The 27,967-nt window shown below is 52.6% G+C and overlaps 1 protein-coding gene across 3 annotated transcripts; it reads right to left on the bottom strand.

Annotated features, from left to right (window-relative positions):
- On the bottom strand, positions 1-27,960 carry CTXN1 (cortexin 1). Of its 3 annotated transcripts, none has more exons than XM_014949654.1 (3): positions 27,849-27,960; positions 2,063-2,176; positions 1-1,570 (listed from the first exon to the last, which is right to left on the bottom strand). In XM_014949654.1, exon 3 carries the CDS (start codon positions 1,453-1,455, stop codon positions 1,168-1,170), a length of 288 nt encoding a protein of 95 aa, XP_014805140.1. In that variant the 5' UTR covers positions 1,456-1,570; positions 2,063-2,176; positions 27,849-27,960; the 3' UTR covers positions 1-1,167. The 3 variants fall into 3 exon arrangements, with proteins under 3 accessions (XP_014805140.1, XP_014805139.1, XP_014805138.1); XM_014949653.1 differs by lacking the exon at positions 27,849-27,960 and adding an exon at positions 8,498-8,622; XM_014949652.1 differs by lacking the exon at positions 27,849-27,960 and adding an exon at positions 6,234-6,384.
- Between the last annotated feature and the right edge of the window lie 7 nt (positions 27,961-27,967).

Raw genomic sequence — 27,967 nt, 5'->3', positions numbered from 1 at the left:
TGGGGTCAGCACAGTGCAGCTTTATTTCCACGGTGGGGGAAGAGGTTGTCCCCCACGGGCTCAAATCCCTTAGTACAAACCTTCTCAGTGGCCCACAGCCATAACCCACCATGGTTTTTGCTAGCCCTGTGGCTAGCTGCAGCATCCCCTACTCAACAGGCATGGGTCCCGCAAAGGGGCAGCCTCTGTTTGCCCCTCGGCTACTTAACACAGCCCTTCTGATAGCCAGATGCAAGATGGCCAACCCCAGCAGCCCCCTGGATGTGGGGAGGCCACTCAGATCCTGCCGGAGCAGGGACTGGCCAGGGTGGGATGCCGGTGGGAGGCTGCCAGGCTTGGGCTGGCTGAGGAGCATCTCCCAGGTGTCATGGGGGGACCTTTGGGTCCCTTCTGGGCTCCCAGCAGGGGCCACCCAGGCAGGTCTGCTGCCATGACCATTCTCACCAGCTGGGCAGGGACAGGTCACTACGGTGTGAAGCGGAGAGCAGGCTGCAGGGCTGGACGCCGAAAGGGGGCTGCGCGTGGTGGGTGTGTGTGGGGGGGGTGTCTCCATCTCCCCCCCTTCACTTGCAGCTGGGGTGGGGGGCACTTGGGACTGCCACACAGAGAAGAACAAAGCCAGCACTTGGGTCTGGTGCCTATAAACCCCCTGACAGACACAGCTCAGCTACAGGGACACATGGACACACGCACTGGACCACGGTCAGCACTCCCCAGAGGACACAGACAAGGGCGACGTGGGGGGCAGGAGGAGGTGGGGGTCCAAGCTCTGGCCTGGCACCAGGCAGAGCCACCCGGAGCGGGAGCCCTGTGGGCCGTGGCTGAGGGCAGGTCCCGCCATGCCCTGCCCCATCGCCTCCTGCCCCTCACCGCGGCGCGCGACGCTGCCCGGGGCCACGTTGGGCAGCAGGGACCAGGCGGCCTCACATCACCCCTTCTCCAACACACCTCTCCAAGAGTCCCGCAGACTGCAAAGAGAACTGAAAAGTGCTTAGAAAAGAGAGAAACCCCTAGAAAACCCACCCCGGATGAGAGCCCAACCTCACCTCCCTGCCCAGAGCATCTCTGCTGGCCGGGGGCAACACCACAGAGGAAGGGGGGGCCGGGGCCGGGGCCAGCTGGGGTGGGAGGCACACGGAGCACCCAGGCTCGCCCCATCCCTGCCCTCTACACCAAGGCGTAGTCAAACTGGCCCCTCTCCAACCCCTCCTTGTGGTCGGTCCAGGAGGAGGCGGGCATGCGGCTGTAGGGGTCCAGCAGGATGCGGAAGCAGCGCACCATCAGCATCACCAAGAAGACCAGGAGGAAGATGACAAAGGCAAAGACGGTTTTCTGCTCGGCGTCCATACCCGCGGCGCCGGCTGGGTGCTCCACCAAGGAAGGGGAGAGCAGTTCATAATCCATCGTCGATGCATCATTCATGGCAGAGGCGAGGAGCGCGTGAGCAGGGCGCATTCGGCCGCCCCGGTGGCCAGGCCCTCAGCTTCAGCCTCCTGCTGGCACGTCACTCCATGGCCACCAACGCCACCACGCAGAGCCTGAGGTTCACTCCTGCCCGGGCCAAGAGCTCCTGGAGGGAAAAGCAGAGATGGTGAGGGAGGAGGAATGGGCTACGGGCTGCAGCAATGCTGAGAAATAACCAGGGGCAGAAAAGAGCAGGGAACTTCACCAGTAGGTCCTTTCCCTTGGAACTTCACAAATGGCCCAAGAAGCCACAAGGGGCACAAAGGCATGGGACGGGTGGGAATTCTAGGGCACTGGTGCAGAGCTTGCCTCTCCGGTCATAAATCCCCAGCAATCCCCTGGAGAGGGTGTCCCCCTGCCAAGCCCTAGTGCTGCAAGACCCTTTTGGACCAGGAAAATTCACACTGAAAAGGACCTCAGCTGAGGCTTCAGTGCAGGCTGCTCAGGGCTTCAAGACTCTTGTCTTGAAGTTCTCCCAAGATGGACACAAGCTTAGAGTTTGCCTGCTCCCATTGTGTTTCCCTCAGCACAATGACTCCTTCGGGCTTGCACCAGGTCTAGAAGGAACTGAGCCTTGATGGAGAAGGAGGGCACCTACCTCACTGCAGCTGCGAGGGGACACTAGCATTGCTACTGCAGCAGAAGGAGGAGAAGGCTGTGTCCAAACAGCCGCATCACTGTGGAAAGGTCTCCAGGGTCCAGCTTTCTTGGGCTAGAGATGTGAAGCAGAAGGACAAAGAGAGCACAAGAAGTTAGAAGGACCACAGTCATTAAGAGTCATAGTAAAACACCACAAGGCACCTCTGAAGTTCTCGGTGTCTCTTGTCAGACCAGCACTGGATGGAGCTCACCTCGGGGAACATCCACACTGACTTCCCCTTGCAGCATCCTGGAGCCTGAGTGCCCCCAGTGCTCTGGAGACTAAAACCCAAACCAAACCAAAAACAACCCACTGGTAGATATCAGGAAACCACCAGATCATCTCCTGCCCTCCCAGGCAGCAAGACCATCCCTGGCTGGGAGCAATGACAGTGGGAAAGTGAAAGGCAGAGCCCAGTCCCAAGGCCAAGGCTCCCAGACGGAGACCAGAGCAGGTTCCTCACAGCTCTGACCCATGCTGGGGACCTGCTCACTTTCCTTTATCTGCAGCTTCTGAGACACAGTGAGGAACGGTCCTTGCAGGCTTTAAAAATAATTTCATATAACAGCAGCAAAATAAAGGGCATGAGCAGCAACAGGGTGAGCACAGCTCCTCTCTGGCTTTTCACCCCAGCTCTTTGGTTCTCTCCTTCCCAGACACGTCTCACATGTCTAGACCAGACACGGGGTGTTCTCTGGAGAGCTGTCTGGGCTGCACTGGTCAATCCAGCCCCTCTCTCCCCTGGGATAAAATGCCACCATGGGGGTGGCCGACCCTCAGCTGGCATCCCTGCAGCAACATTTGGCCAGGGAATCTCTGAATCCTCCAAACACTGAGCATCCCAAAACAGTCCACTCATTCCAGCTTCCCAGTGACCTGCTGAGGCTCCAGGTGTCCTTGGGGCCTGAGCCGGGGGGCTTTGCCCTGGTTTGTCATAGTTACCCTCTTGCAGGGAGGGACCCAGTGCAGCCCCACAAGGGGGAACTGGACCTACATCCCATGGCACGTTAAGAGGACATTGGCCACCCCTAGTGTGACTCCATCCACAAGCCCCTCAGACTGTCCAGCTTCCATCGTGCTGGGGTTCATCTATCCATGCCTTATATCCACTACCAAGCACGGGATGCAAGGGTAACTCAAAAAAGGTTCCCATGGAACAGGTACCACATCATAGAATCATTTAGGTTGGAAAAGACCTTTAAGATCATCGAGTGACACCATAAACCCAACATTGCCAAGTCCACCACTAAACTAAGTCCACTCAGCACCATGTCTGCCCATCTTTCAAATACCTCCAGGGATAGCACTTCCTCTGGGCAGCCTCTTTCAATGCTTGATCCTAATATCCTAAACCTCCCCCAGGGCAATTTGAGGGAGGGCAGGAGGACGGGGATGAGTGAACAGCACTTGAGGAGCTTCCACCTGGGCAGAGAGTTGTTGGGTCTCCCCTGCCCAGCCAGTGGGTGATGGCTCCATGTGGTCCCATCTAGGGGAGGAATATCCACCCATGGAGGAGCATTGATGGGACAGAACATCTTCCTCCTCTCCATAAAGGTCTCTGGGGACAGGCTCTACCGTCTCCATCTCCTTGTGGAGCTTCTGGTGCCCTGGGAGCTCTCAGGAATCTGCTGGGCTTTGTGAGCACTGCATTGCTGGGGCACCACTGCCTCTCTGCTGCACTTCTCCAGGCTCTGGGGCAAATCACTCTTCCCACGGACACACCTGGGTTAAGAAAATCCCCCTTCATGATCCTCAGTGCCAGAGACACTCAGGACAGGCCCTGCTGCAACACAAGTGACCCAAGCACAAATCATGTATCTGGAGATGCCCAACTGACTCACGTGAAAAGCACAAGCAGGAAGAGGCACATTCAGGACAAAATACAACATTTTCTACTGAACAGTATCCCTGGCATTATTTCCTGTAGTATTCAGGATAAAGGATTTCCCTCTCATTTGGGATGTGTTGCTTTTTCATTACCGGGTGAAGAATCAGATCTTAATTTCCCGGGAATTTTGAGCAGAGCAAAAAAAAAAGCCAAAAACCTCACGGATGAGACAGTTAAATGAAGGCAGCTGTTATTTAAGGAACATTTGATTGAGTTTTATTAAGATTCATGTTCCCTTAGTAACTAAAAAGAATACGCGAGCAAGGAAATTGCTTAATAGGGAGAGAACTCACAAAGGAAGAGGATCGCAGTGCTGAGATTCTTCTGGGTATGAAACACAAATTAAATGTTAATTTGGGAATGGCAGAGATCTAATGAGATTTTTATTTAAAAAGAGGTAGGGAGCGGTGTTTACCGATGCAGGATGCCATCTGGTAGTGAGGGCTCACCCTTCCCACTGCAGACATCTCCAAACTGGGGATCTGAGTGGGCAGGGAGTGGGGTTATGGGCTCTTACTGGGGATGGGGCTGCTCAGTGCTGGTGTGACTTAGCCCATGCTCTGGACTACACCCAGACACTCCTGGTAATGCCAGTTTCTTCCACCTTTTCAGTGCTTGCAGGTTTTTGTCCAGGAGACAAGATCTAGAGACAGATATGGGATGGGAAAGCACAAGAGCCTGGGGAAGAGAAGGCTCTGGGGAGACAGGGACAGGGGTAATGGCTTTAAACTAAAAGAGGGGAGATTCAGACTGGATCTAAGGAAGAAATTTTTTTATGCTGAGGGTGGTGAGACCTGAGCCCAGGTTGCCCAGAGAAGCTGTGGCTGCCCCATCCCTGGAGGGGTTCAAGGGCAGGTTGGAGGGGGCTTGGAGCAACCTGGTCTGGTGGGAGGTGTCCCTGCCCAGGGCAGGGGGTGGCACTGGGGGGGCTTTAACATCCCTTCCCACCTAAACTACTCTGTGATTCCAAGCGTTCAAAGCAGAATCAGAGCCTAATTAAGGAAAGCAGCTGGAGAAAGTCTTGTATGTCAGCCAGAAAGCAATTTCTGGATACTAACACTTCAGGTGTTGCTTCCTTCCAATTTCCAGTGGAACAATCTCGCTCAAAAAAAAAATATCTCTTCCTCCTTCAAACAGTTTAGTCCCACCAGCAAACAAAAGAAGAAGCCCTGGCACAGCCCTGCTTTGCTCGGTGTTGGTGCCCAGTCCGTGCTAGTGTGGAGGGGACAGGGAGAGGGGACCCCAGCTCTGGACCCGGGGTCTGATCCAGACAAGAACCCCCTCAAGTCACGGGGAAATTTGGGTGCTGGGAGGTTAAGTCAGCAACACCCAGCACTGAAAGGTGTGTGTTTTATCAGCAGGAATTGACACAGATACCCCCCACCCAGTGATTTGCACAATAAAGCAGAATTGCACCAGAAAGGCTTGATCTGCTCAAAGGATCGAACTGGAAGAAGACAGATCTTGAGCCAGAGCGGAGCAGGGTTTAATTGCACAGTGTCATGGATGCAGTCCAACAACTAGGGAAATTACTCGGTTTACTCACTTTTAAATATACCCAAATTAGTACTTTTATAACCAAAAATAGACATTCCCAATTACATAACAGTGAGAAACGAGACTAATGTCTTACAAGGAGAAAGCAGAGCTGGTTTTGATGGAGGAGAGCTGGGAGGGGCTGAAAATGCTTAAATCCAAATGAAGCTTTTCCAGGGAGGAGAATAAAAATGACTGCACGCAGAATAAGAAACTGGAGCAAATTCATTAGGACAGTGCTAAAGAATAACCCCACTTTGGAAAGCACAACCCAACTGTTGCTTCCCATTATGGATTGATTCGAAACCTGAAGGAGAAAAAAGAAAAAATCCCAAAGAAAGATGCTTCCAGGCTCCCGGGAGCATCTAACAGAGATGGTTTTGTGGCCAAAACCAGCAGGGCAGGGGAGAGAGAGGCACCAGCTCCAGCAGAAGGCTCTGGCAAAGGGCTGAGAGAACTTCTGCTGGTCGGGGAGGAGATCAAGGTGGGGTCCCGCAGGACCCAGCTCCGGGTGCTCCCCTGGGTCAATATTCACCGCGTGGCTGCTCATGGTGCACAACAGCCTGTTGCAACCAGACAGCAAACACCATCGCCGGGGAGATCTGAGAGCAATCACCCTTGCCAGGACAGCAGACAAACCGCTTTCCACCCAAGCAGGAGGAATCTCTAGGAGCGGAGTTCCTGAGGGATAGGGAAAGGCTTTACTTGCAGGTTGAGTGATGCTCCGTCCGTCCTTCCCCCAAGGGTCCGTCCGTCCTTGGCGGCTCCGCTCGTTCCCTGTGGGGACGGAGGCAGCAGGATGCCTTTCTGGGATGTGCAGCCTCGTGTTTGGCACGGCGAGGTGGAGCTGACGAAGCAGCTGAATTCTCCACGGGGTTTGCATTGCCTTTTTCAGTAAACGTTGCCGTGGGGTCAAAGGAAGGGGTCCCGCTGGGTTACGGCGCGGCTGCCAGAGCAACCACAACCACAGGCTCTGCCCCGGGAAGATGAACTTCCCACGGGATGCAGACCCCCGGATCTTGGGGGACACACACACACCCTGTGTCCCCAGAGGTATTTCTGCCCCAGATAAAAGCAGGTTGTGGACCTCAGGCTGGCAGATGCTGAGAACACGGGGCCGTGTTCCTCAGCTGCTTTGCGGGATGGACCTGGGAGCAAACAGGGCTGGGACTATCCAGATGTATTTCCATCTTCTCTTCCTGTGCATCCCGGAGCCAAACTGCCACATTGTCCCTGGAAATCTGCTCCTGTCGCCACCGTATGCTGACGCAGGGACCATCTCTTCCTTCCCTCCTCAGCAGAGACAGGCCCGGCAGGAGCAAAGTTGTTTCCCATTTCAGGGATCCAGTCTGCTGGGACATCCCCTTCTCACCTTTTCCTCTTACTGCTTCATGGAGACACCCCAGCATTAACCCCAGCACCCTCCACTGAATGTCCCTGGGGGGGGGAGACCCTCCTGTCCCCACTGAGGTGGGTGCATTCGCTGTACAGACCCGGGAAGGATGCTGAGACCCACCCACCTTCAACTTGGCCGTGTCTGAACCATCTACAGGTGTCCCACCCTGGCCCTACCAGCAAACACCAGGCAGCTGCCCAGGGACAGGCAGTGCCAAGGTACCACAGTCCAGGTCTGGGATTCCTGTCTATTAACACTTCATACCTACAGCAGGTCCTGGAGGGTCCTTCATGAACCCTCTCCACCCTGTCAGGGCTCAGCATGTGGACAGACAAGGACATATGGGGCCCAGGAGACATCCCGCCATGGGTCTGCCCTACCAGCAAACACCAGGCAGCTGCCCAGGGACAGGCAGTGCCAAGGTACCACAGTCCAGGTCTGGGATTCCTGTCTGTTAACACTTCATACCTACAGCAGGTCCTGGAGGGTCCTTCATGAACCCTCTCCACCCTGTCAGGGCTCAGCATGTGGACAGACAAGGACATATGGGGCCCAGGAGACATCCCGCCATGGGTCTGGACCAGCCACCAGGACTCATGAAAGATCCCAGGTCTCAGCAGGATCCCCCAGTTGGTCTGATGTAGACAGATGTCCCCTCATGCTCTAAAGCTCAAAACATCTCTCTTCTTTCCACCACAAGGAATGGCAGGACAGGCTGGGACCCCAGCCCAGCACATCCGTACCCCAAACCCTGATGTAAAACCAGCCCACGGCTAACAGGGAGGCCACCTTCTCCACCACTGCTTCTCCAAACCCCTCCAGCCACCACGGAGGGGCTCTCCCAGCAAGGCTGTTCTGCTGGGCAGGACTGAAGTCACATCAGTGGAAGATGAGCAGACCATGGACACGGAGGGGAGCACCAACCAGCTCAGGCCGTGGCAGGAACACAAGAAACTGAGCGTGAGGGATGTCCCATCCACTTTTTTTGCAAGAGAAAGGGGCAACCCTTCAGCTAAGGGGGAGGTTTAGCCCATCCCCAGCCAAGCAGAGATGCTTGACCCCAGAACCCACGCTCTGTGATTTCTGGTTCCCCAGGGACAACCTGCAGCACAGTCTCCATGTGCCTCTTCTCCATGGTCATCACAGCACACATGGAAAACCCACCACTGCCAAACCAAGCCCCTCGGGAAGAAGATGACACCCCCCCGCCCAGGAAAGGTTGCTCCCAACCATCCCACCCCAGATGCCCAACCTCCAGCCAGACTTGACCATCAGAAGATATCACTGCCGAACCAAGCCCCTCGGGAAGAAGATGACACCCCCCCACCCAGGAAAGGTTGCTCCCAACCATCCCACCCCAGAAGCCCAACCTCCAGCCAGACTTGACAACCACCATCAGAAGATACACTAGACCCCAGCACCAAATAACCAGCCCCATCTCCTGATCCCACCACCACGAAGGGTGAGGGGGTCCCTGGCAGCCGAGCACAGAGGGAATTACTCCCCCCTCGCACCCCCCAGCTCCGCTCCCCACAGCGTGGGTGCTGAGGAGGGGATGGGGCAGGGATGGTACCTGGCTGCCATGGGCTCCTGGCTCCATCACTTGCCATCTCGAGGGAAGGAGCAGCCGTCTCTCTCCTGGAGAGCGCAGAGGGAAGGCAGCTGCTCCTCACTCACGCTGGAGCGGGTTCCTATGGCGATGCAGAATCAATTATAATAAAAGGTGGAGCACCAGCAATTGGAGACGAGAGAAGTTTCGTGAGCTGCCTGCCTGCCTGGAGAAGCCAGACCGTGGGAGAGCACAGGGCTGGGGGCTGAGCCTGCCCATCCCCAGGCTACAGCTCCTTGATCCCTGTTTTCCCCCACAAAAGCCCTTCCAATGCCCAAGACAACGTGCACCACTGCTCCTCCAAGACATCCAGGACCCCTCTCCTTCCACAGTGTGCCCATGTCTGTCCCAGATCCACAGCCCAGGTCCTGGCAGCCCGAGAAGCTCTGGAGCAAGCACAGCATCACTGCGGGGCAGTGACACCTTGGTCATCCAGGCCACTGCCTGTTGCACCCAGGACCAGTGACTGTGCATCAAAGAGATGCCAGGGTCACAGCTGGCCATGAAGATGTTCAAGGGACTGCAAAAACCTCACTCCAGCCCCATGTCTACCTTCCCACCCCAGGCTCAAGAAGCGGTCCAGCTTTCTGGGATGAAAAGAGCTTGCATGGAGTCATCCCCAGCTCACAGAGAAACGTGCCCAGGCTCTGGGAGCTCTCCAGGAACCTGACTACATGCCTGGACCTGGACCAGGAGCCCAGCACAACCCTGCTGCTCAGCAGTCCCACACAAGCTCCCAGAGGACGAGTGTGCGTCACTGGCTCTGGCTGCTGCCACCTCCCACCATCCTGCCCTCACCACCTTCATGAGCCAGATTCATTACCAGCAAATTCAAAGGATGCATGTTTTTCCGCTCTGGAAAAAGGCAACAGGAGCCTTGGACCCTGATGAGACGTAATTTGGAGGAAGAACTAGCACCAGGTAGTTGGTGACCATCACCAGCACAAACTGACCACGGGTTCGTTATCCACACCCAGCGTCCAGGGACATCCTCAAAGCTAAAAGATACTGCAATAACAGGGTCCTCATCCAGGTGCTCCAGGAGAGGGTCAGTGATTGAAAAATGACTTGCAAATAAATATACTCAGCCATGCTACCAAAACCCCCAAGCTCTTGGCACATCCTGGTTGTCTGAGCTTCCCCCAGGCCCCAGCAAGAAGGTGGTGGTGACCATTCACGGCCACTCCAGGAACATTTTCAGGTCAAGCCCTGGGAGCTGGATGCCCCTTTGAGCAGTTTCTCCCCTAAGCCATCACTGCTTTGGCCACATATGGCTCGTGGCACCTGCTGAACAGCAGATCATTGAACACCCAAATCCCCATGGAAGAGAGACCATAAGAAGGCTCAGATCCTGGTGTAGAGGACCCCCACAGGGACAGAGGCAGGTCAGAGGAGGAAGAGACTTCATGCACGGGAAACCAAAGGGGACACCCACTGCTGCCTGCTCTGGGACTCATCCCTCCTCATCCAGGTGCTCAGGAGGGGACAGAAAAGATTCCAGCTGGCTGTTGGAGGTACCTAGAAAAGGGGCTTAGATGCCAAGGCTGCATGTAGCTGCCAGGAGCTGATGCAATCCCTCCCCACGGTGCTTCCCCTTTACCATCTCAGCAATTTCCCCAGCACAAAAACTCATCCTGCAAAAAATTAATCATGAAACCATAAAAGCAAACTCCTCTATGTGTGCTAACAGTACCAGAGGAGCATAATTGTGATCCCCAGCCCCTTCGGCACCGTGCAGCATTCCCCCTTCCTACAATGAGGTGATTCATTGTAAATATCTGGAAATAACCACCCAATTTCCTGGGTGATGTATCTTAGCCACTAATTGAAATGGTTTTTCTGAAAGGTGCCTACAGAGAGCACTCTCACGCTTAATCAGAGCAGGGAACGTTCACTGCCTGGGGCAAAGGGGAGACGGGGCATATTAGTGGCCTCCCTGCAAAATTAATATTGCTTTGCTAGTCATCTGTCCTCTGGCAGGACTGGGAGAGCGTGAACCAGCAGCTCCCACGGGCCTCACACCCACGGGAAGAGGCACAGGAGCCTTTTGTGCTCTCTGGTTGCGCTGGTTGTGGAGCTCTGTCCCCTGCAAGTCACAGGACCCACTGGTGTCAAGGGTTCTCGCAGCCCTCCTGATGTACCCACCAGCAGAACATCCTCCATGCAGGCCACCCCAACCCACCTCAGCCCAGTATAGCCCAGTCCAGCCCAGTCAAGACCCGTCTAACCCTCCCTTTGGCCCTACAGCTATGGTTTTTGTGTCTCATGCACCACGATGAGAAGAGTAATCTTGCTATGGCCTGAAGATCACAGGTCCTGGCCAAGATGAGACCTCTAAGGTGGTCACACACCAGCAGTGTCCAAACTCACAACAGCAGCTGGTCCTTGAGATGATGGCAGGAGTTTTCATCGTTCCCAGCTGTTGCTTGTTTTTCTGACACAAATTTCTGTGGGCTTCCCTGTGGCTCATTAACCCACCACCCCATCCCTCTCCTGTGTCTTTCCTGGTCATCCTTTCCGTGTTGGGTCATGAGGACAAGGGAGCACAAACCAACCCCTCTCTGGGTGCCCAGGCAGTTTCCATGTTTTCTGTGAAGGTCTGCTCCACCCTTTGTTCCTGTTTCTAACACAGATCTGTGGACAGGGGTCCTCAATGCCTTCCCCCTCCCTCAGAAGCTGGATGCACCGCACAGAGCTGCTGTGGACACCCAGGCTGCAGCTAGAGAGGAGCATCCTGTGCTCCAGGGCATCCTCTGTCCTTCTGTCCCATGCCCCAGGGCATCATCTGTCCTTCTGCTCCCCTGTCAGACTGTGACAGCAGCTCTGCTCTGTGGTGGAGACTGTGGCTGCATCTCAATGAGCTCCCGCTGATTTTATCTCCTTTAAACTGATGAGGGTTGTTTGTGCAAACACAATTACTTCAGCTGAGGGCTCTCCACCAGCCCTGGTTTGGGGCTGGGCAGGAGATCCCGGGCTGGGATTGCCTCCAGCAGAGCAGGCTGCTTTGAGACACCAACTAAGTCCCTTCTCACCCAGCAGAGAGCCTGGAGGAGCTGGAAGACTGCTGAGCCAGCAGGAGTGAGGATCACAGCCCACACCTTCCCGAAGCACCAGGAACGGCATATCTGCAAGCAGGGGTACAGCTGGGGGTGGTGGTGCTGGTTGGGATGGAGTTAACTTTTTTTATCTAGCAAACTACAGTTTGGATTTGGGGTGAGAAACGTTTTTGACAGCGCACTGGTGTTTGTGGTTCTTGCTGGGCACCTTTTCACAGAATCACAGAATGATCTGGGGTTGGAAGGGGCCTCTGGAGATCATCTCCTCCAACCTCCTGCCACAGCAGGTCCACCCAGAGCAGGTCGTACAGAACAAATCCAGGTGGGTTTTGAATGTCTCCAGAGATGGAGACTCCACCACCTCTCTGGGCAGCCTCTTCCAGGGCTCTGCCACCCCCAAAGTAAAGAAGTTCCTCCTCATGTTCAGATGGTATTTCCCATGTTCCAGTTTGTGCCCATTGCCCCTTGTCCTGTCACCAGAGCCCAACCCCATCCTCTCACCACCCGTCTTTTAGATACTGATAAGCATTGATGAGATTTCCTCTCAGCCTTCTCTTCTCCAGGCTAAAGTGTGTGGAGTTTTTCAGCCATGGGCTGGGGCGCACAAGGACCTGGGTGGGGGGGACACAGCCAGGACAGCAGACCCTGACTGACCAAAGAGATGTTCCACGCTGTGGGACCTCATGCTCAGGATAGAGCTGGGGAAGAAAAAGGAAGGGGGGACCTTCAGAGTGATGGCGTTTGTCTTCCCAAGTCACCGTTATGCGTGATGGAGCCCACCTTCCCTGGGGGTGGCTGGACACCTGCCTGCGATGGGACAGAGTAAATTAATTCCCTGTTTTGCCTCCAGGCTTTGAGAGCACAGAGTCCTCTCTTCCCTTAGTTTTATGTGCTGTCCTGCACTGATCCTTGCCCCTCGAAGCACTCTACCCTATTCCTCTGTCCCTGAGCAGACAAAGAGGAGCCGTGTCTGCCCTGGAAGCCAAACTCCAACTGCTCTGATACTTTTGTCTTGAATTTTCCTCCTCAAGTCTCTGCTAAAAAATACATGCTTGGGGGAATCACAATGTGGGGAGTTTCCTGCTCTGCCCTCACTTCTTGGAAGGGTTTCAGAGCCCTTCTGCCGGAGATTTCTTACCTCTTAAAAAACAACAACAACAAAAAAAGCTGGATGAGCCTCAGGGAAACTTGGGACACAAGTTCCCCAAGGCACATGCAAGACTCTGGCATTCAGAAATATCGATCCTGCCTGCACTTCAGAGCAGGGATTTAAGGCTGAGCCGCAGCATACGCAGTCACCGCCCCGACAGAGCACTGGGAAGGGTGGTCCAGGCTTTAGATTACCCAAAACTAATTGCACCAAGGGAGTTTGCGCTGCCTGGACTTAAAGGACTTGATAATTAAATGAGATTCATCCTTCGCATTATCTCACCGCTCGGCCAAGCACTTTTGAGAGAAAAAAAGTAGAGTGTTTCTCTAATCAAAAATCTATTCACCTATGAAATGCAATAAATCTCAGAAAGGGATCTAAGCACTTTTTTTTTTTTAGTGCTGACGAAGTGATATTGTAAAATACTGCAGTGGTTGCACTGGGTAAAACCCTGTGGCACGGAATGACTGTTTTTGTCTTTGAGGACAGTGGCTGCAAATGCACACTTGGATGCTTCAGTTCAAGGCAAAAATAGTTGCCCACGGCTCCATGAAAACCATCCTTTATTCATGCGGGTTTCACCCATTAAAGATTTTGATTTAATTTAACTGCCAATGGCAATTAACAAAAATTAACTTCTGAGTTATTGGGAGACTGGATTGCAGCAAGGGATCGACAACTCGGGAAAGCTTCTCGTCTCTCCCTGCTCTGGAGGCAACGTCCTGAGCTGCTGCCAAGGAGCGAGGAGGAAGCCAGGTCAGATACACCCACTCCATTTCCTAATGCCCTGAGACTGGCAGGGCTGGTGGCACACTCCCATCCCCTTTCCTGGAAAGTACCGAGCCCTGACCTGAACCTCCTTCCCCAGGGCTGAGGACACATTTCTCACCACGCTTGGGTGACAACCAGGGAAGAGAGTGTCCTTTCCAGGGCTCACCCAGTGCACTGGGCAGCAGCTGACTTCTCCGTGATGGCAGCTGATCAAGCAGGGAATTGCACCTCATTACTCTTCCCTGCGAGCCAAGCTCAGCTCTGCGAAGCTATTATGGAGAACATGAATGATGCTTTAGAGCTGACCCGTTCTGTGACACCTGCAAGTGCTGTCACCCCTCCCTGCGCAGCCCCAGCAGCTCCCAAGAGCTCCCTGAACCCTTACAGAGAGGGGAGGAGAGAAACTGTGATCCTCCAGACGCTCCAGCACCCGCACAGTTCATCACCATGTCATCTCCAGGTCCTCTGCAGAGCAGGGACTGCAATAGTCATGGTCAGCCCTGGAGAGGACCAAGCCATGGCAGCGAAAGGGCACAAGGCTGCAGTTCCCAGGCCTTATCTTGGAGGGTGAACAGATAAGTCCAGTGCAAAGAGAGGTGGTAAGAAACCCCAGACCTGCACGTTCCCCACCTGTTTGCATTGTGTAAGGTAGAAACATCTCAAAGATCATTTCTTTTTGCTCCCAGGGGTTGCTGATGCCACAACTTCTGCCAAAGAGACACAGTTAGTCTGAAGAAAATCCAGGAGGGATGTGTCACCAGTTTCTGTGGCTCTGTTGGCTGGCACTGGTCAGCAGACTGTTGATAATGGACTATTGAGATCTCCTACTTGATCCCCTAAATTTGACTAACTTGGTCCATATAATTCTCTTGAAGATAAACTGCTTCACTACCAGTTACCACAAGAAAGAGCACAAGGGCTCAGGTAAGTGCCTGGCCGAAGGCTGGGATGCAAATTTGGAGCTGTCACCAGGCAAAGACCAAGCTTTAAGCCAATGTTTAGTGTCTTTTGAAGCAGATCCCCGACTTGGGTAAAAAGACCCCTTGGACTCAGCGTAGCCAAAGCAGCCCCTCCTGCACCCCCAGAAGGTGCCCAGAGAAGTGGCTCCTCTCTCTTCACCAAGCAGCAATGCCAAGGGACTGGTCAGGTTATTGGCAGCTGCTGGATCAAGTCCCCAAATCCACAGCTAAGGGATGTTATTGATGTTGCAAGGTCAAGCCAGTTGAAAGCTGAGGTTTGCCAGACAGAAGGTTGTCTCAGCCACTTTAATTAGGCCCCCTTCTGCAACAGCATTATGATACAGCAATTAATGGCAAAATCACTCACTATTTCTTCCTCTGCCTGGGCAGCTGTTCAATGTCTCTTATTTTCAATGTCGCTTATTTTCCTTTTTCAGTGTTTGGCCTTGTTGTTCCATGTGCTGTCACAGTCCTGTTTGGACCATGAGACATCCCAATCACTATGGTGGACCCAAGCTCCAGGAGTGACGAAGAATCACACATCCCCAGGACAGAGGGTGAGGACAGAGAGGGGTTTGGGAGGAATTTGTTGCTGGTTTCAGTCTCATCTCACCAGATGTTTGAACTGACACTGTCTTCCCAAGGACGACAAAGAGGTTATCATCACCATGTCTTGTTTCAGGTTCTGTTCTAAAAGACAGAGGTTTTCTTTGTAACAAGGAGGAGACATAAGCTTCCCCAGATTTCATTTAAACCAAAATTCTCCTTCTAAAAAGAAATCAACATACCGTGTGGTAGATTCACAGCAAACTCTTGTAAACAGGTAGAGTCAGGCACAGTGACACGCAATCAAGATGTGACTTTACAGCAGAAGCCCCTAGACAACCCTGGCTCTTCAAGAGACAAGAAAATGAGGAAGGACCTAGTCTTTTTACCCCAAATCCAGCTCACACGACTGCTGAGGAAGATAGAGCTGCAGGAGCCCTGTTGCATGATGGAGCTGCTGAAATCTTGGAAATAGCAGCTCTGCTCCTCCCGAGATGGGAGATCGCTTTCACCCTCCTTCCCCTCACTGGATGGTCAGGAACCTTCTCATTTCCAGCTCTGTCATGTCCCACCCAGGTCCGTACATGGATTCTCAGACCTGGTCACCAGGGATCCTTCCTGCTGGTGTGGCACGGGCTGAGACCCACCGTGTGCCCTCGGGCAGGACAGGGAACGGGGCTGGAAACACCCGGCTGCTGCGATGCTGTGGGGCAGGGAGGGAGCGTGCCTGCCTCCCTCTAATTAGCGTGAATCATTAAATAAAATGTCCCCCTTCCTGACTTCAGCATGTGTTAGTGAAATAGCTCTATCAAAGCTGCCTTGTCAGGGGACAAGAAGTATCTTTCTGCTGGGATTATACAGCCGTGGAATTATCCCTTGCCTTTGACAAGATCAATTAATTACTTCAAAGTCATTTGCAGTAATAAATTAACTCCTCTTCTTTCCTCCCTGTTAAGCTGGAGTGTAGCTGCTGAGCAAATAGCGGTATCTGGGCAGGCACACAGTGCCCAGCTTGTCACCCCCGTGGCCAGGCTCTGAAGATGATGAAGGGCGAATTTTTCTCCCTGGAGGTCTCTGCTGGGGTCCCTCATCCCCCTGCCCAGCCACGCTGCAGCTCTGCCTTCCAGACCCCCAGGAACCTGGGCACCTTGGGGTCTCCCTGCCCCTTGTTATAACAACCACGGATGACAGATGTTCTCCACCACCACCCTGAACAGGCACCTTCAAGCCGTTGACATCTTGCAGCCCATCTCATTCATGGAGATGGGCTTTACCTCCCCATTTCTACTCAGACACTGGATCCAACACTTAGCACCAGTTAAAGCAGCCCCAGAATGTCCCCATATCTCCCTGCACTCCTCCCAGAGGTGCAGGAGTGGCTTCAAGTGATGATGGACAAGGGTTGGAATTCCAGTTGGACTCTGTCTTGGGCTGGGGTGTGAACACTGGCTAGAGGCTGAGGCTGGAAGGAGTCCAGAGGAAACTGAGAAGGGGAATGAGGTCCTGGAGCAATAGTTTCTGGGTGCCAGGCAACACAGACAAACACAAGGAAGACACCCAGACTTTGAGTCCCAAGGAGAAGACTCTCGAGGTCTCTTCAGACAGGCTACTGACAGGGGCAACTGGGAGCTGAAGTGAGACCAAGAGAGGGGGAATACACCTACAGCTGCAGACAACCAACCTGCAAAACAAATTCCTCAGCTTTCAGTCAAAACCAGCCATTGTCTAGTTGAGCCAGGGTCATTTTCTGATAGACCTGCTGGTGAATGAAAAAGAGGGAATCATAGAATCATTTAGGTTGGAAAAGACCTGAAGATCATGTGAGGCTGCTCACTGGCCATCTCCGTGCCCAATGGAGTATTCCATGGGTGTCTCCTACTCCTTGAGTCTTGTCTGTGCAGAGGCAGGAAGAGCACTGGAGGACATGGGCACAGCAACATCCACCAAGGTCTAGGCTCTTGGTCCCACCAGCCACAAGAGGACAGCCCTGGTGACTGGCTCTGTCAGACACTCATTGGCAGCAATTGAGCCATCAAACCTGCTTTCTGGTTGCTCTTTTCTTGCCATGAATCTACACAAGCAGAGTTCATGTCCAAGCTAAGACAGGCCATGTCCTTGACTCATCCTTGAAGGTGTCATCCACCTGTGGAAACCCAAGCCCAGACTATGGTGAAAGGAAAAACAGCTGAAAAGCAACATGGTTTTCAACAGATATATTCAAATGATGTGTCAGCCCAGGTGACATGGAGGCTCTGGGACACAAATTGTGTTGACACCTTCACTGGGACACATTAATCTGGTCCTAGATAATTCACGCCGAGAGTCTGGTGATAAAGAGAAGCATTCCCTGACTAGGCTCTTTCTGAAATAATTTGTCACCATCAATAAATTCCTGGGAGATTTATTTCTACTAGCCCTAAAACTGCACACAAAGTAATGTGATTTGTTCAAACTCTTTAACATGCTGTTCTCCTTGATTTAAAGTCTGTTGAACTATCTTTATTTTCTTAGCACATTATTAATTCAGATTTTGGCTCTGACGTGAAGGAACTGAGATGCCTCTAGAGTCTGTTATTTGGGAATGAAAGGAGGAAAGGGCAGATGGAAGGGCTTAGGCAGCAAAAAACCAGCTCAGTGTAACTTCAAGCTGGGAATAAGCAAATGTTATCCTCATCTTGCACGTCACTTCTTCATGCCTACAGCTTTGGCCACATCGAGATAACCCAGCTCCAGAGCTCCCTGGGGGTCTCTCATCCAACACCACGCAAAAGTATTTCACTCTCCTCAACTCTCTGACTTTCAATCTGGGCTCTAAGGTCAGAATAAGAAGTCTCTGAGACTTCGCTAAACTTAACTGCTAGTGGACAAACCTTCAGGACTGTTTCCCAGCTTTTGCAAGACACATCATCAGCCCATGCACAATTTAATGGATCTTTCCTTCTCAGCAGCGCTTCCGAGGCCCACGGTGAGGAAGCTTATGGTTGTAACTAGGCTTTTTGCCACAAATTATGGCAACATCTCACCAAAACTGTCAGCTCCAACATCCATCTCCACTGAACCCAGAGGAGCAGAGATGAGAACCTGGGGAACTTCACAGCCCAGGGTTGGAGCTGGTGTCGTCTCCAGCAAAAACACACAAATAAGCATGGAAACACCCCACAAATGGCAAGGAAAAGGTCTTCCACCATTTTTGTACAAAACCAGCTAATTTCCACCCTGTGCTGGCTGAAGCCAGTGGGTAAATTCCCTACAGGAACCTTCCTGACTGTAACCTCCATGTTCCTGAGCAGGGCTGTTTGTAAAACCACTTCAGCAATTCCTTGGCTGAAAAAAAGCTCCTAGTGAACATCTGCTCTGAACAGCAACAGCCCTTCACTGTCTCATTAGCCAGTTCCCCAGAAGAAGGAGAAACCTTCGCAGATGTTAAGCTTTTGTTTGTTGTGCCCTGACTGGGAAAAAAAGATGTCTTGAGCCAACGGAGGAGCTGGCGTTCACCAAGCCCCAGGGAAGGGGAGCTCCAGCCCTGGATGGGTGCACTCAGCCTCATTAAACTCGGTGGTGAAACCAAGATGCGCAGTCACCGCTTCTGAGGATGGGGACTCTGCCAAGCTGGCTCCTTGGGGCTGTGCTGGCAATCTGGAAGAGTGTGAGCCCTGCAAGCTCTTCATGTTAACTGCTCAAGCTTCAGCACTTGTGCTCCTCTGTCTTCTTCTGCCTGTACCCTGATACAAGAAGTATCTTCCTTCAGGCACAACAGACACACTTCCACCACCCTGAAGACCTCATGACATCTCATAGAATCATAGAAGGGTTGGAAGGGACCCTAAAGATCATTGAGTTCCAATCCCCCTGCCCTGGGCAGGGACACCTCCCACCACACCAGGTTGCTCCAAGCCCCCTCCAACCTGGCCTTGAACCCCTCCAGGGATGGGGCAGCCACAGCTTCTCTGGCCAACCTGGGCCAGGCTCTCACCACCCTCACAACAAAGAACTTCTTCCTAATACCTAGTCTAAATCTCCCCTCTTCCAGTTTAAAACTGTCCCCTGCCTCATCCTATGGCTCCACTCCCTGATCCAGAGTACCTCCTCAGCTTTCCTGGAGCCCCTTTAGGGACTGGAAGGGGCTTGAAGGTCTCCCCAGAACCTTCTCCAGGTTAAAGCCCCCCCAACTCTCTCAGCCTGTCCTCACAGCAGAGGGGCTCCAGCCTTTCCAGCATCTCCGTGGCTTCCTCTGCACCCACTCCAACAAGTCCATGTCCTTCCTGTGCTGAGGACTCCAGAGCTGGATGCAGTTCTCCTGGTGGGGTCTCCGCAGAGGGGAGCAGAGAGGCAGAATCACCTCCCTCACCCTGCTGGCCACTCTCCTTTTGATATAGCCCAGGATCCTGTTGGCTTTCTGGGCTGCCAGTGCACACCTCATGAGGGAAATTGCCAGTTCTGTCACAAGCGGGGAGCACGTGGGTGTTCTCCATCCCACAGGCCTCTCACTCCTGGTCTCTGACCTGCCCATGCTGCCTCATCTCTCCCATCATCGTGTCTATGGACTTAGGGCTTATCCAGTCCAGAGCTCTGAACCATTTATCCTCAAACACTGAACAACCACAGGGGAATGAGACGTGCAGCCACATCAGTGGGGAGGCAAAACCACCTCCGGCGGGGACCGACCCACGCACGGGGCCTGTTGGACCCTCCTGTTGCTTCACCGTTGCTCTCCCAGCTCGTGGAGCTCTCAGCCTGCCAGCTCCCGCAGCATCCCCAGCCCGTGGCCAGTGCAGGTTGCCATGGTAGCCGCGACGTACCTTTAACTGCATTGACATTAACCGCAAGGTTACGGCACAGCTTTTCCGATCACGCCGCCGGTCTCCGATGCCTGGCCACAGCCTGGCACAGCTCCCGGCACGAGTTAAGGGGCTCACACCTCTAAATGCTTTACTCTGCCTTAACGGTGAGCACAGCTCAGCGTGGGATCACTGCCACCTCCCTCACTGGATTTATGTTTCTCCCCCCCCCTTAAATCACTGATTCATATTCTCAATCTTAATTGCATCATAACCCAGTTTTGTCTGGGAATCTATTCCAGGAGCAAGAGGGTGCCTAATATAAAGATACTGGAGGGACTGCATCTCCCAGCGGTGCAGGCACCATCACAGGGAGGGCTGGTGCCAGCAGAATGTGTCTATCAAAGTGTTGTCGTGCCAAAGGACCTTGATCTATACAGCAACGTGTTCCAGGAGCTAAGAAACCCCAGCGTTTCCCCAGCATCACCCAGTTCTCCCAACAGTGATGGTTCCTGTGGGGCTCCTCTGGATCACCCAGGGAAAAGCTCAGGTTCCAACACATCCACCCAACATCTGATGGTGATGCCCTGTGGAGTCCAGAAACCCCAGGGATCTATGGCTCTATGGGCTATGGTTCATTTTCCCAGAATCTCCGCAATACCAATGGGAGAAGAGCCAGTGTTTGGGCTTCAGTGAAAAGCTCTTCAACAAAGGAAAGGGAATCTGGTGCCTTATTTTGCTACGGATTACCTAGAAGTCGCCCGAGAGGCAAACCTCGTTGGCAGGTGGACCAGCTGGGTCACGGCAGGCACAGATGCCCTGGCTTTGCTGGGTTTCAGAGCCAAGGGCTGGTGCGTTCACCTCAACTGCTCTGGGATCCTGAGCTGCAGCCAGGGGGGATGGGAAGAGGACGCCAATTCAGAGAGAGAGAGACAGGCACGGGGCCAGTGGGAACAGCTTGGGTAAGCTGAGCATCAGTCTGAGAGCTCACACATTTTAGTCAGCAGGACTAGATCATCCGTGCCGTGTCTCCCTTGGAAAACCAGTGCTTAAAGTCAGGAATCTTTCGTTGGGATTGCTAATGACTGTGTCAAGGTGGGATATGTGATTGCAGGCTCTAGATTTCTCTCCTTCTCTTTCTGGAGAACAGCAGATAATAGTTCTTGGACTGAAGAAAGAGCAATAGAGGCACCAGCAACTACAGACTCCATATAGTCCCGCTATACCAAGGTTCCTAAAGTAAGCTGGGAACAAAACAAAGATGTATATGTGAAATAAGAGAAAATGCTGCAGCATTAACAGAGTATTGTCACGCCGGGCGGGATGACAGCTCTCTTCAGTAGGATCGCTGTTTATAGAAAGAAATTCCAACTAATGACATCTACCAGGATTTCAGCAAAGCACTCGCTGTGGTGAGAAATCTGTAGTCAGGCTGGGGGTGACAGTGAACAGAGTAGGATGAGCTGTCAGCCAGCGAGGAAGATGTGCGGGGCGTTGCTGAAAAGGGAGCGTGTGGAGACGTTTCTAATGGAGTTCGTCGGAGCTTGTTCCTGAAGACTGACTGCATTGAGGTTCTGCTACTGGCCAGACACAACCCAGTAAGAAATATGCTGAAAAAAATAGGGAAGATGGCAGTTTGAGAGGCATCGCTGTGGTCATGGAAGACTTGGACACCACTGGAAAGAACAAAGGGCCATCAAGGAGCCCAAGTCATAAAGAAGAGGGGCCCTGAAGGTCCAGAATAATGAGAATGAGAGAAGCCCTAAGGGTAAGACTTTACAAGCCCTCGTTTGGAAATGTGTGTGCAGATCCAAAACAGCATCTCAAACAGGGCTGTGCAGGTCATCAATGAGATGTGAAATTTTATGACAGGAGACCAGAAGAGCTCAGCCTAGTGAAAAAACAGCAGAGAGGTAATAACTACTGTCTAAAAAACACCCACTAACGAATAAAGAGCAGAAAGGGTGAAGTGTTGTTAAACATAAAGGCCAAGAGTAGCCCAAGCACACTGTCCTGGGCCGGCAGGGAAATATTTCAGCTGGAATCAGGCAGCACTCCTCCTCATCCTGAGGACACCCTGACCCAGGCACAGGAACCCCAACCTACCCACCAAACCAGATTTTCTGGTGTGGCAGTGGTGGTTCCATACAGGTGCTTGTCTGGACACTGCTGGGTCTTTCCAGATATCTCCCAAGGCCTCAGAGATGCTGATGATGGCTGCTACCCAGAAGCTCCTAAATCAACCCAAAAGACCCATCTAAACCATCTCTAGAAGAAAGCAGGTTTGGATGTTCCTACATTGAGCAGTTTTTCCCCATTATCCACCTTCAACGTCTGAGAGCAGACGGCGCTCCAAAGCCTTGTCAGCAAAGCTAAGGCACTTGGGAGCATCAAACAGATGCTGACAATACTGTGGCAGTGGAAATAAAAATGTAGAAAGTCACAGAGGAAAAGAAACAACCCTAATTTTGTTCTAGGGCTGGGTATACAAAGCACCTGCAAAGTCTCCCTGGCCAGAAGCAGTTGCATCTCTCCTGGGGGTCTGCTGGAACCACAGCAGCACTGAGTTCAAGGGTGGCCATATCTTTACTGGGACCATAGAACTGCATGGACAAGCACAGGGTTGGTCAGCAAGGCCACCACAGGGCCACAGGAGTTGTCACCAAGCCATGAGCAAGGCTGCTCTGGGGCCCTCCCAGGTGGCCAGGGGCAAGTGGAGGAGGACAATGAGCATCCCACTCCCCGGTGGGTTGGGTGAGTCCCCCCTGTGCACGCTCCATATGTGCAGCAGAGTGGCTTGGCCACGGGCCAGCGTGCAGAAAATGAGAAGCAGATGTAATCTCAGCAGAACAGGAACCAGGGGACACAATTAGAATGACTGTCTCAATAATTAAAACACCCTAATGAGCGTGCTGGCAGGGAAGGTCTCTGCCACTACATTGCAGGTGAGGAACTGATGCAGTATCCTCTCCTCGGGACCCAGGCTTGGCATAAGCAGGGCCGAAATCCACTTGCTGAGCTCCCAGGAGCTCTCTAGAGGGATGCCCATCTTAGGTCTTCCCCACCAGCCCCAAAACACGGATTTGCAGTGCAGGAGTCAGTCTTTCAGGCTGCAACCCAGGCAGCCTGAATCCTGTTGCTGCAATCTTATGGCAGCAACAGCTTTTAGGAGGACAAGGAGATCTGGCTCCATCTCAAGGGAGCACCTTGGACTCAAGAGCAAGAGGGATGCCCCATCAAAGCAATACGAGGGGATTAGCTCCCCCGCAACACCAATAGAGGTGCTCCCACAGGTGGACCTCTCTGACCAGGGGAGGACAAGGGAGGAGGTAAAACCAGAGCCAGAGAGCTCAGTGGATGAGTGGATCCAAAGGCAGGAGCAGGACTCCTGTCTGGTCAGCCCATGGCTGGGTTTGGCAAGGGAGAAGGAAGCCCACTGGAAGAGGAAAAAAATGCAAAGGAGGTGTTCTCCAAAAGCCCAGGATCACACCCATGCTGGTTTCCAGTTTTCAGGTCCTTCAGGCAAGAAGTACTTGCCAGTTCTCACTGTTTCCTCATACCTCTTGTGATGCCAGAAATCTCACACCAAGCCTCTGCCTCCAGGGCCACAAGAAGATGGGTTGGTTTGGTTTTTTTTAAAGTCCAGCTAGAAATATGAAACAAAGCTGAAACAGACCACAAATAAGCACTCAATAGATTGTTTTCCATGTATGTATATATATCCAAGCGAATGTCGTGAAGCTGAAGTTCTTAACCTGCCCTGAGGAAATTCCTCTTCATAGCAGGTATTTGAGAATTGCTTTATTCTTTGAAGTCTGCCTGTGCTGTTGGTAACTGAATAATATCCTTAAAGCCTGCACTTGGACTTAACCTGAGCTTTTTTAGCTTTATCTTTCAGCCAGTGGGCTTAGGTTCTACTTTGCTGGGTTGAACAAGGTGGTTCTCCAGCCCTGGGACACCTCTGAAACCCAAGCTTTCACTGGGGTAAAGCCTCTGTTTCCCACCTTCACTCATCAGACATTTTCTTCACCGACTTTTCTCCAATTTATGAACACTCTGATCAGCCCTGGTAACTAATGGCCTTAAAGTCATAGCCCTACCATTGCTCAAGACTGCACTTCTCCAGCCAAGGCTCTCATCTGAGTGTTAGTCACGGACGCACGCTGGAAGTCCAGCTCCCACTCAGTATTCACCCTGCTTTCCCAAACCTCTTTCATTTTTAACAAAACACACGCCGTTGGCTGGGAGCACCTGCTGGAGGAGCCATCCAACTCTCTATATCACTGAGCTGCCACCTTAATTACACACACACAGCTCCCCCAGTCTCTACGGCCACCAGATATTTTTTCCAGAGATCACATTTTGATTTTCTGCCAGGCCATTGATCACCAAGGAGAAGCAGCCCTGCAGAACCCAGCTTCAGAGCTGGTCCACCCATGGTTGTTACCTCTCAGACCTACTTCTCACCCTGTATCAACACAGTGCACAAGTGTCCAGCCCAGAGTAACCACCCATCCTCTGCTTTTGGTGTCCTTCCAGAATAGTCCATGTCCTTTTTCCTGTCCTTGACAGGCTGAGAGAGTTGGGGAGGTTCAGCCTGGAGAAGAGAAGGCACCAGGGAGACCTTGGAGCCCCTTCCAGTCCCTAAAGGGGCTCCAGAAAAGCTGGGGAGGGACTCTTGATCAGGGAGGGGAGTAATGGGACAAGGGGAAGGGTTTAACACTGAAAGAGGGGAGATTGAGATGAGATGTGGGGAAGAAGTTCTTTGCTGAGGGGGTGGTGAGAACCTGGCCCAGGTTGGCCAGAGAAGCTGTGGCTGCCCCAGCCCTGGAGGGGTTCAAGACCAGGTTGCATCATGCTTGGAGCAACGTGGTCTCGCGGGACGTGTCCCTGCCCAGGGCAGTGGGATTGGAACTCGATGATCTTTAAGGTCCCTTCCAACACAAACCAGTCTATGATTCTGCGATTTTAAAAGCATCACCCCAGCCCCCTGAAGTCTATCAGTTCTCTTTCCAGTCAGCTCTTCGTCAGGGGTGTCTCTGAAGTCCTCCAGCTGTGAAAGAACCTATCCCTCACTGCACCCAACACAGGTTCTTATAGCAGATACCATGGGATACCTGTGGCATGATACCGTCACCAACTGGGCTAAATCTCACATTCTAGCTAAAATGCAGACAAGAAGGGTTCTTCTTTAGCAGTTTCCCCATTGTGTCCTGGAAAACAAACTGAGGAGACGTGGGCTGAATAGTGGATAGCCAGGTGGGTGAAAAATTACATGGACTGTGGGACTCAAAGGTCCATTGTTTAAGTGGAACAGGCAGTTGATTGCAAGTGAGGTTTTTCACAGGGCAATACCGGTGCAGACGCAATCTCAAACCTCAGAAAGAGGGGGAAAGTCCTAACAGAAATCTCAGCAGATACAAAGTCCTGCCACTGAGCCAGAATAATGCTGTACACCAGGACCGAATGGCTGGAAAGCAGGTCTGCAGCAGAGGACATGGAGGTCCTGGTAGAGAGGTTGGACAGGAGTCAGTCGTATGCCCTTGAGGGGATGAAGGCCAACTGCTGCATGATGTAGAGGAGGTGTCAGCTGAACCCATCAACCAAAACACAGGTGAAGAGAAGAGCTCCACTGGAGAGTGAAATGAGGGAGCAGTAGGAAGGGCAGAGGGTGCCAGAACTAAAGGACTAATTTCCAAGGACCCTGACAACCAGTGAAAGGGTCCTTCTCCAGAAATACCACTGCCCTGGGACAACACACGGCAGCATGTTTCACTGTGGGCAGGACTAGCTCTCCTGCCCCTTCCAGACATCCCAGTCACTTCTTTGCTGGTCAGAGTCCACCAGGTAGGGTGGACCTCCTACCAGAGGGTAGGAACAAACTGCCTTTCGCAAAAGTTGGTTGCACACAGTAGTTAAAACACAGGCATCATCTCACATTTCTGATTATCACTTAATAGAAGGAAATGACCGAGTCTAACAGAAACTGGCAGATGGTTATTGGAGATTATTTGATTCCTTTGCTAAGCTGGAGCTCTGGCTGGCTCAGAGCCCCTTCCAGGCCCCTCTTTGGGCTACAGACACCCGTACCCTCTGCTCTGGACAACTCTGAATGTGGGAGGAGGTGTAAGGACAGGACAAGAGGACATCTGGGGACAAGGCTGATGTCCTCAGAGACCCCAGTGCAACCAGCCTGATAGGAGGTAAATACTTCCGCATATAGATCCCAGAATGAAACATCTCCATTGTTCACAAGAACAAAAGTGGGCCCCCATTTCAGTGTTGAACATTGTTAACAGAATGTTGTATAAAGCAGATCTCTGCCATCTTAATTAACATTTGAAACTGAATGTTTTCATTTAGAGAAGAAAACAGCATTTTTTCCTCAAAGTTAACATTTTTCCATGGAAAAATATTGACCCAAACATCAGGATGCTGATGAAAACATTGCCAGGAAATATTCATCCACAGGGGTCTCAGGAAATTGAAGCCCTCTTCCAGCACTGCCACTTGTTCACTGTGTCCTGGAGAAGCCTCTCTAGGTCAGGATTGGGTCCACCAAAAGTGGGGAATATGCCCTGCAGGTTCACACCTTTGCGTTCATGGAATGGTTTCAATTGGAAGGGACCCTAAAGCCCATCCAGTGCCACCCCCTGCCCTGGGCAGGGTCACCTCCCACCAGACTACATTGCTCCAAGCCCTCTCCAGCCTGGCCTTCAACCCCTCCAGGGATGGGGCAGCCACAGCTTCTCTGGGCAACCTGGGCCAGGCTCTCACCACCCTCACAGCAAAGAACTTCTTCCCCACAGCTCAGCTCCATCTCCCCTCTTTCAGTGTCACACCCTTCCCCCTGTCCGAGGGCTCCCCTCCCTGATCAAGAGTCCCTCCCCAGGTTTCGGGGAGCCCCTTGTGAGGGGGAAGGGGCTCTAAGATCTCCCCGGAGCCTTCTCTTCTCCAGGCTGAACCTCCCCAACTCTCTCAGCCTGTCCTCACGGCAGAGGGGCTCCAGCCCTCCCAGCATCTCTGTGGCCTCCTCTGGACCTGCTCCAACAGGTCCATGTCCTTCCTGTGCTGAGGACTCCAGAGCTGGATGCAGTTCTCCTGGTGGGATCTCCCCAGAGTGGAGCAGAGGGACAGAATCACCTCCTTCACCCTGCTGGCCACTCTCCTTTTGATACAGCCCAGGATGCTGTTGGCTTTCTGGGCTGCCAGTGCACAAGTTAGGAAAGGGTGAATTTTCCCTTTTTTGTCGAAGGCAGAAGAGGCCATCGATACCCACCCCGACCTCACACACCTGCATGGAAGACCTCAGAAAGGGGCCACAGAGACTTCTCCCTGCAGGGGCCCAGCATTGTTTTGGCCTCAGGAATGTGGCTCATCCCCCTCCCAGTATGAAAAGCTGCAAGTGAATCATTTGAAGATGGGTAATGAGCTGACATTGAGTAAGCGTTCGTTATCGGGAGCGTGTGACTCATTACAAATATTCAATGATGAGTTCATCGGAGCAAGACCTTAGCACATCCCTCAAGTTGCCTTCAGAAGAGCTGAGAACCAGCTCATACAGACACAGTCCCTTATCCAAATACTCAAATCCACCCCCAAGGAGCACCTGCAGGCTCCAAACACCCCCCTGACACCAACATGGAGCACTCGCTGTACACACCACACGTGCACACAGCCTCCATGCAACACGTATGCCACACATCCCCCACCTCCACATACATCCTCTCCTTCCCACGTGCCCCCGGTGAGTGCACACACACACTCTGATACGCCTGCACAAATTCTTACTCCTCAGACAGCCCAGACCAACTGATCTGCCCCCAAATCCCTCAGCTGATCCAGCAGCCCTGTTTTGTTTTGTTTTTTTTTCTTTTTGAGGGTCTTCCATAAGATTGGGCCCTCCCGTTCCTGGGTCTTACATCTAATTCACCCTCCTCTGCACAATATATAGAGCATCCCAGCACATCTCGCTGCCTCCTCCAGGGTCTTTCCCAACAAACTGAGGTCTCAAGGACTAGAAAATGCCTTTTTTAGCCTATTTGTGACTCCTACCTGAAGACAACTTCTTGGGTGGTTGGGACTGCTCTCTCTCCAGGACTTTCATCCCAGTGCTGTGTGTTACACACCATCCAAGGACACGTGCAGTGGCTTTTAAATGCAGGTGCAGCAGG

This window comes from Calidris pugnax, unplaced genomic scaffold (genome assembly GCF_001431845.1).
Source record: "Calidris pugnax isolate Ruff unplaced genomic scaffold, ASM143184v1 scaffold173, whole genome shotgun sequence".
Classification (NCBI taxonomy): Eukaryota; Metazoa; Chordata; class Aves; order Charadriiformes; family Scolopacidae; genus Calidris; species Calidris pugnax.
Note: the sequence above shows the minus strand (reverse complement) of the source record. Positions and strands in the feature narration are given on the sequence as shown.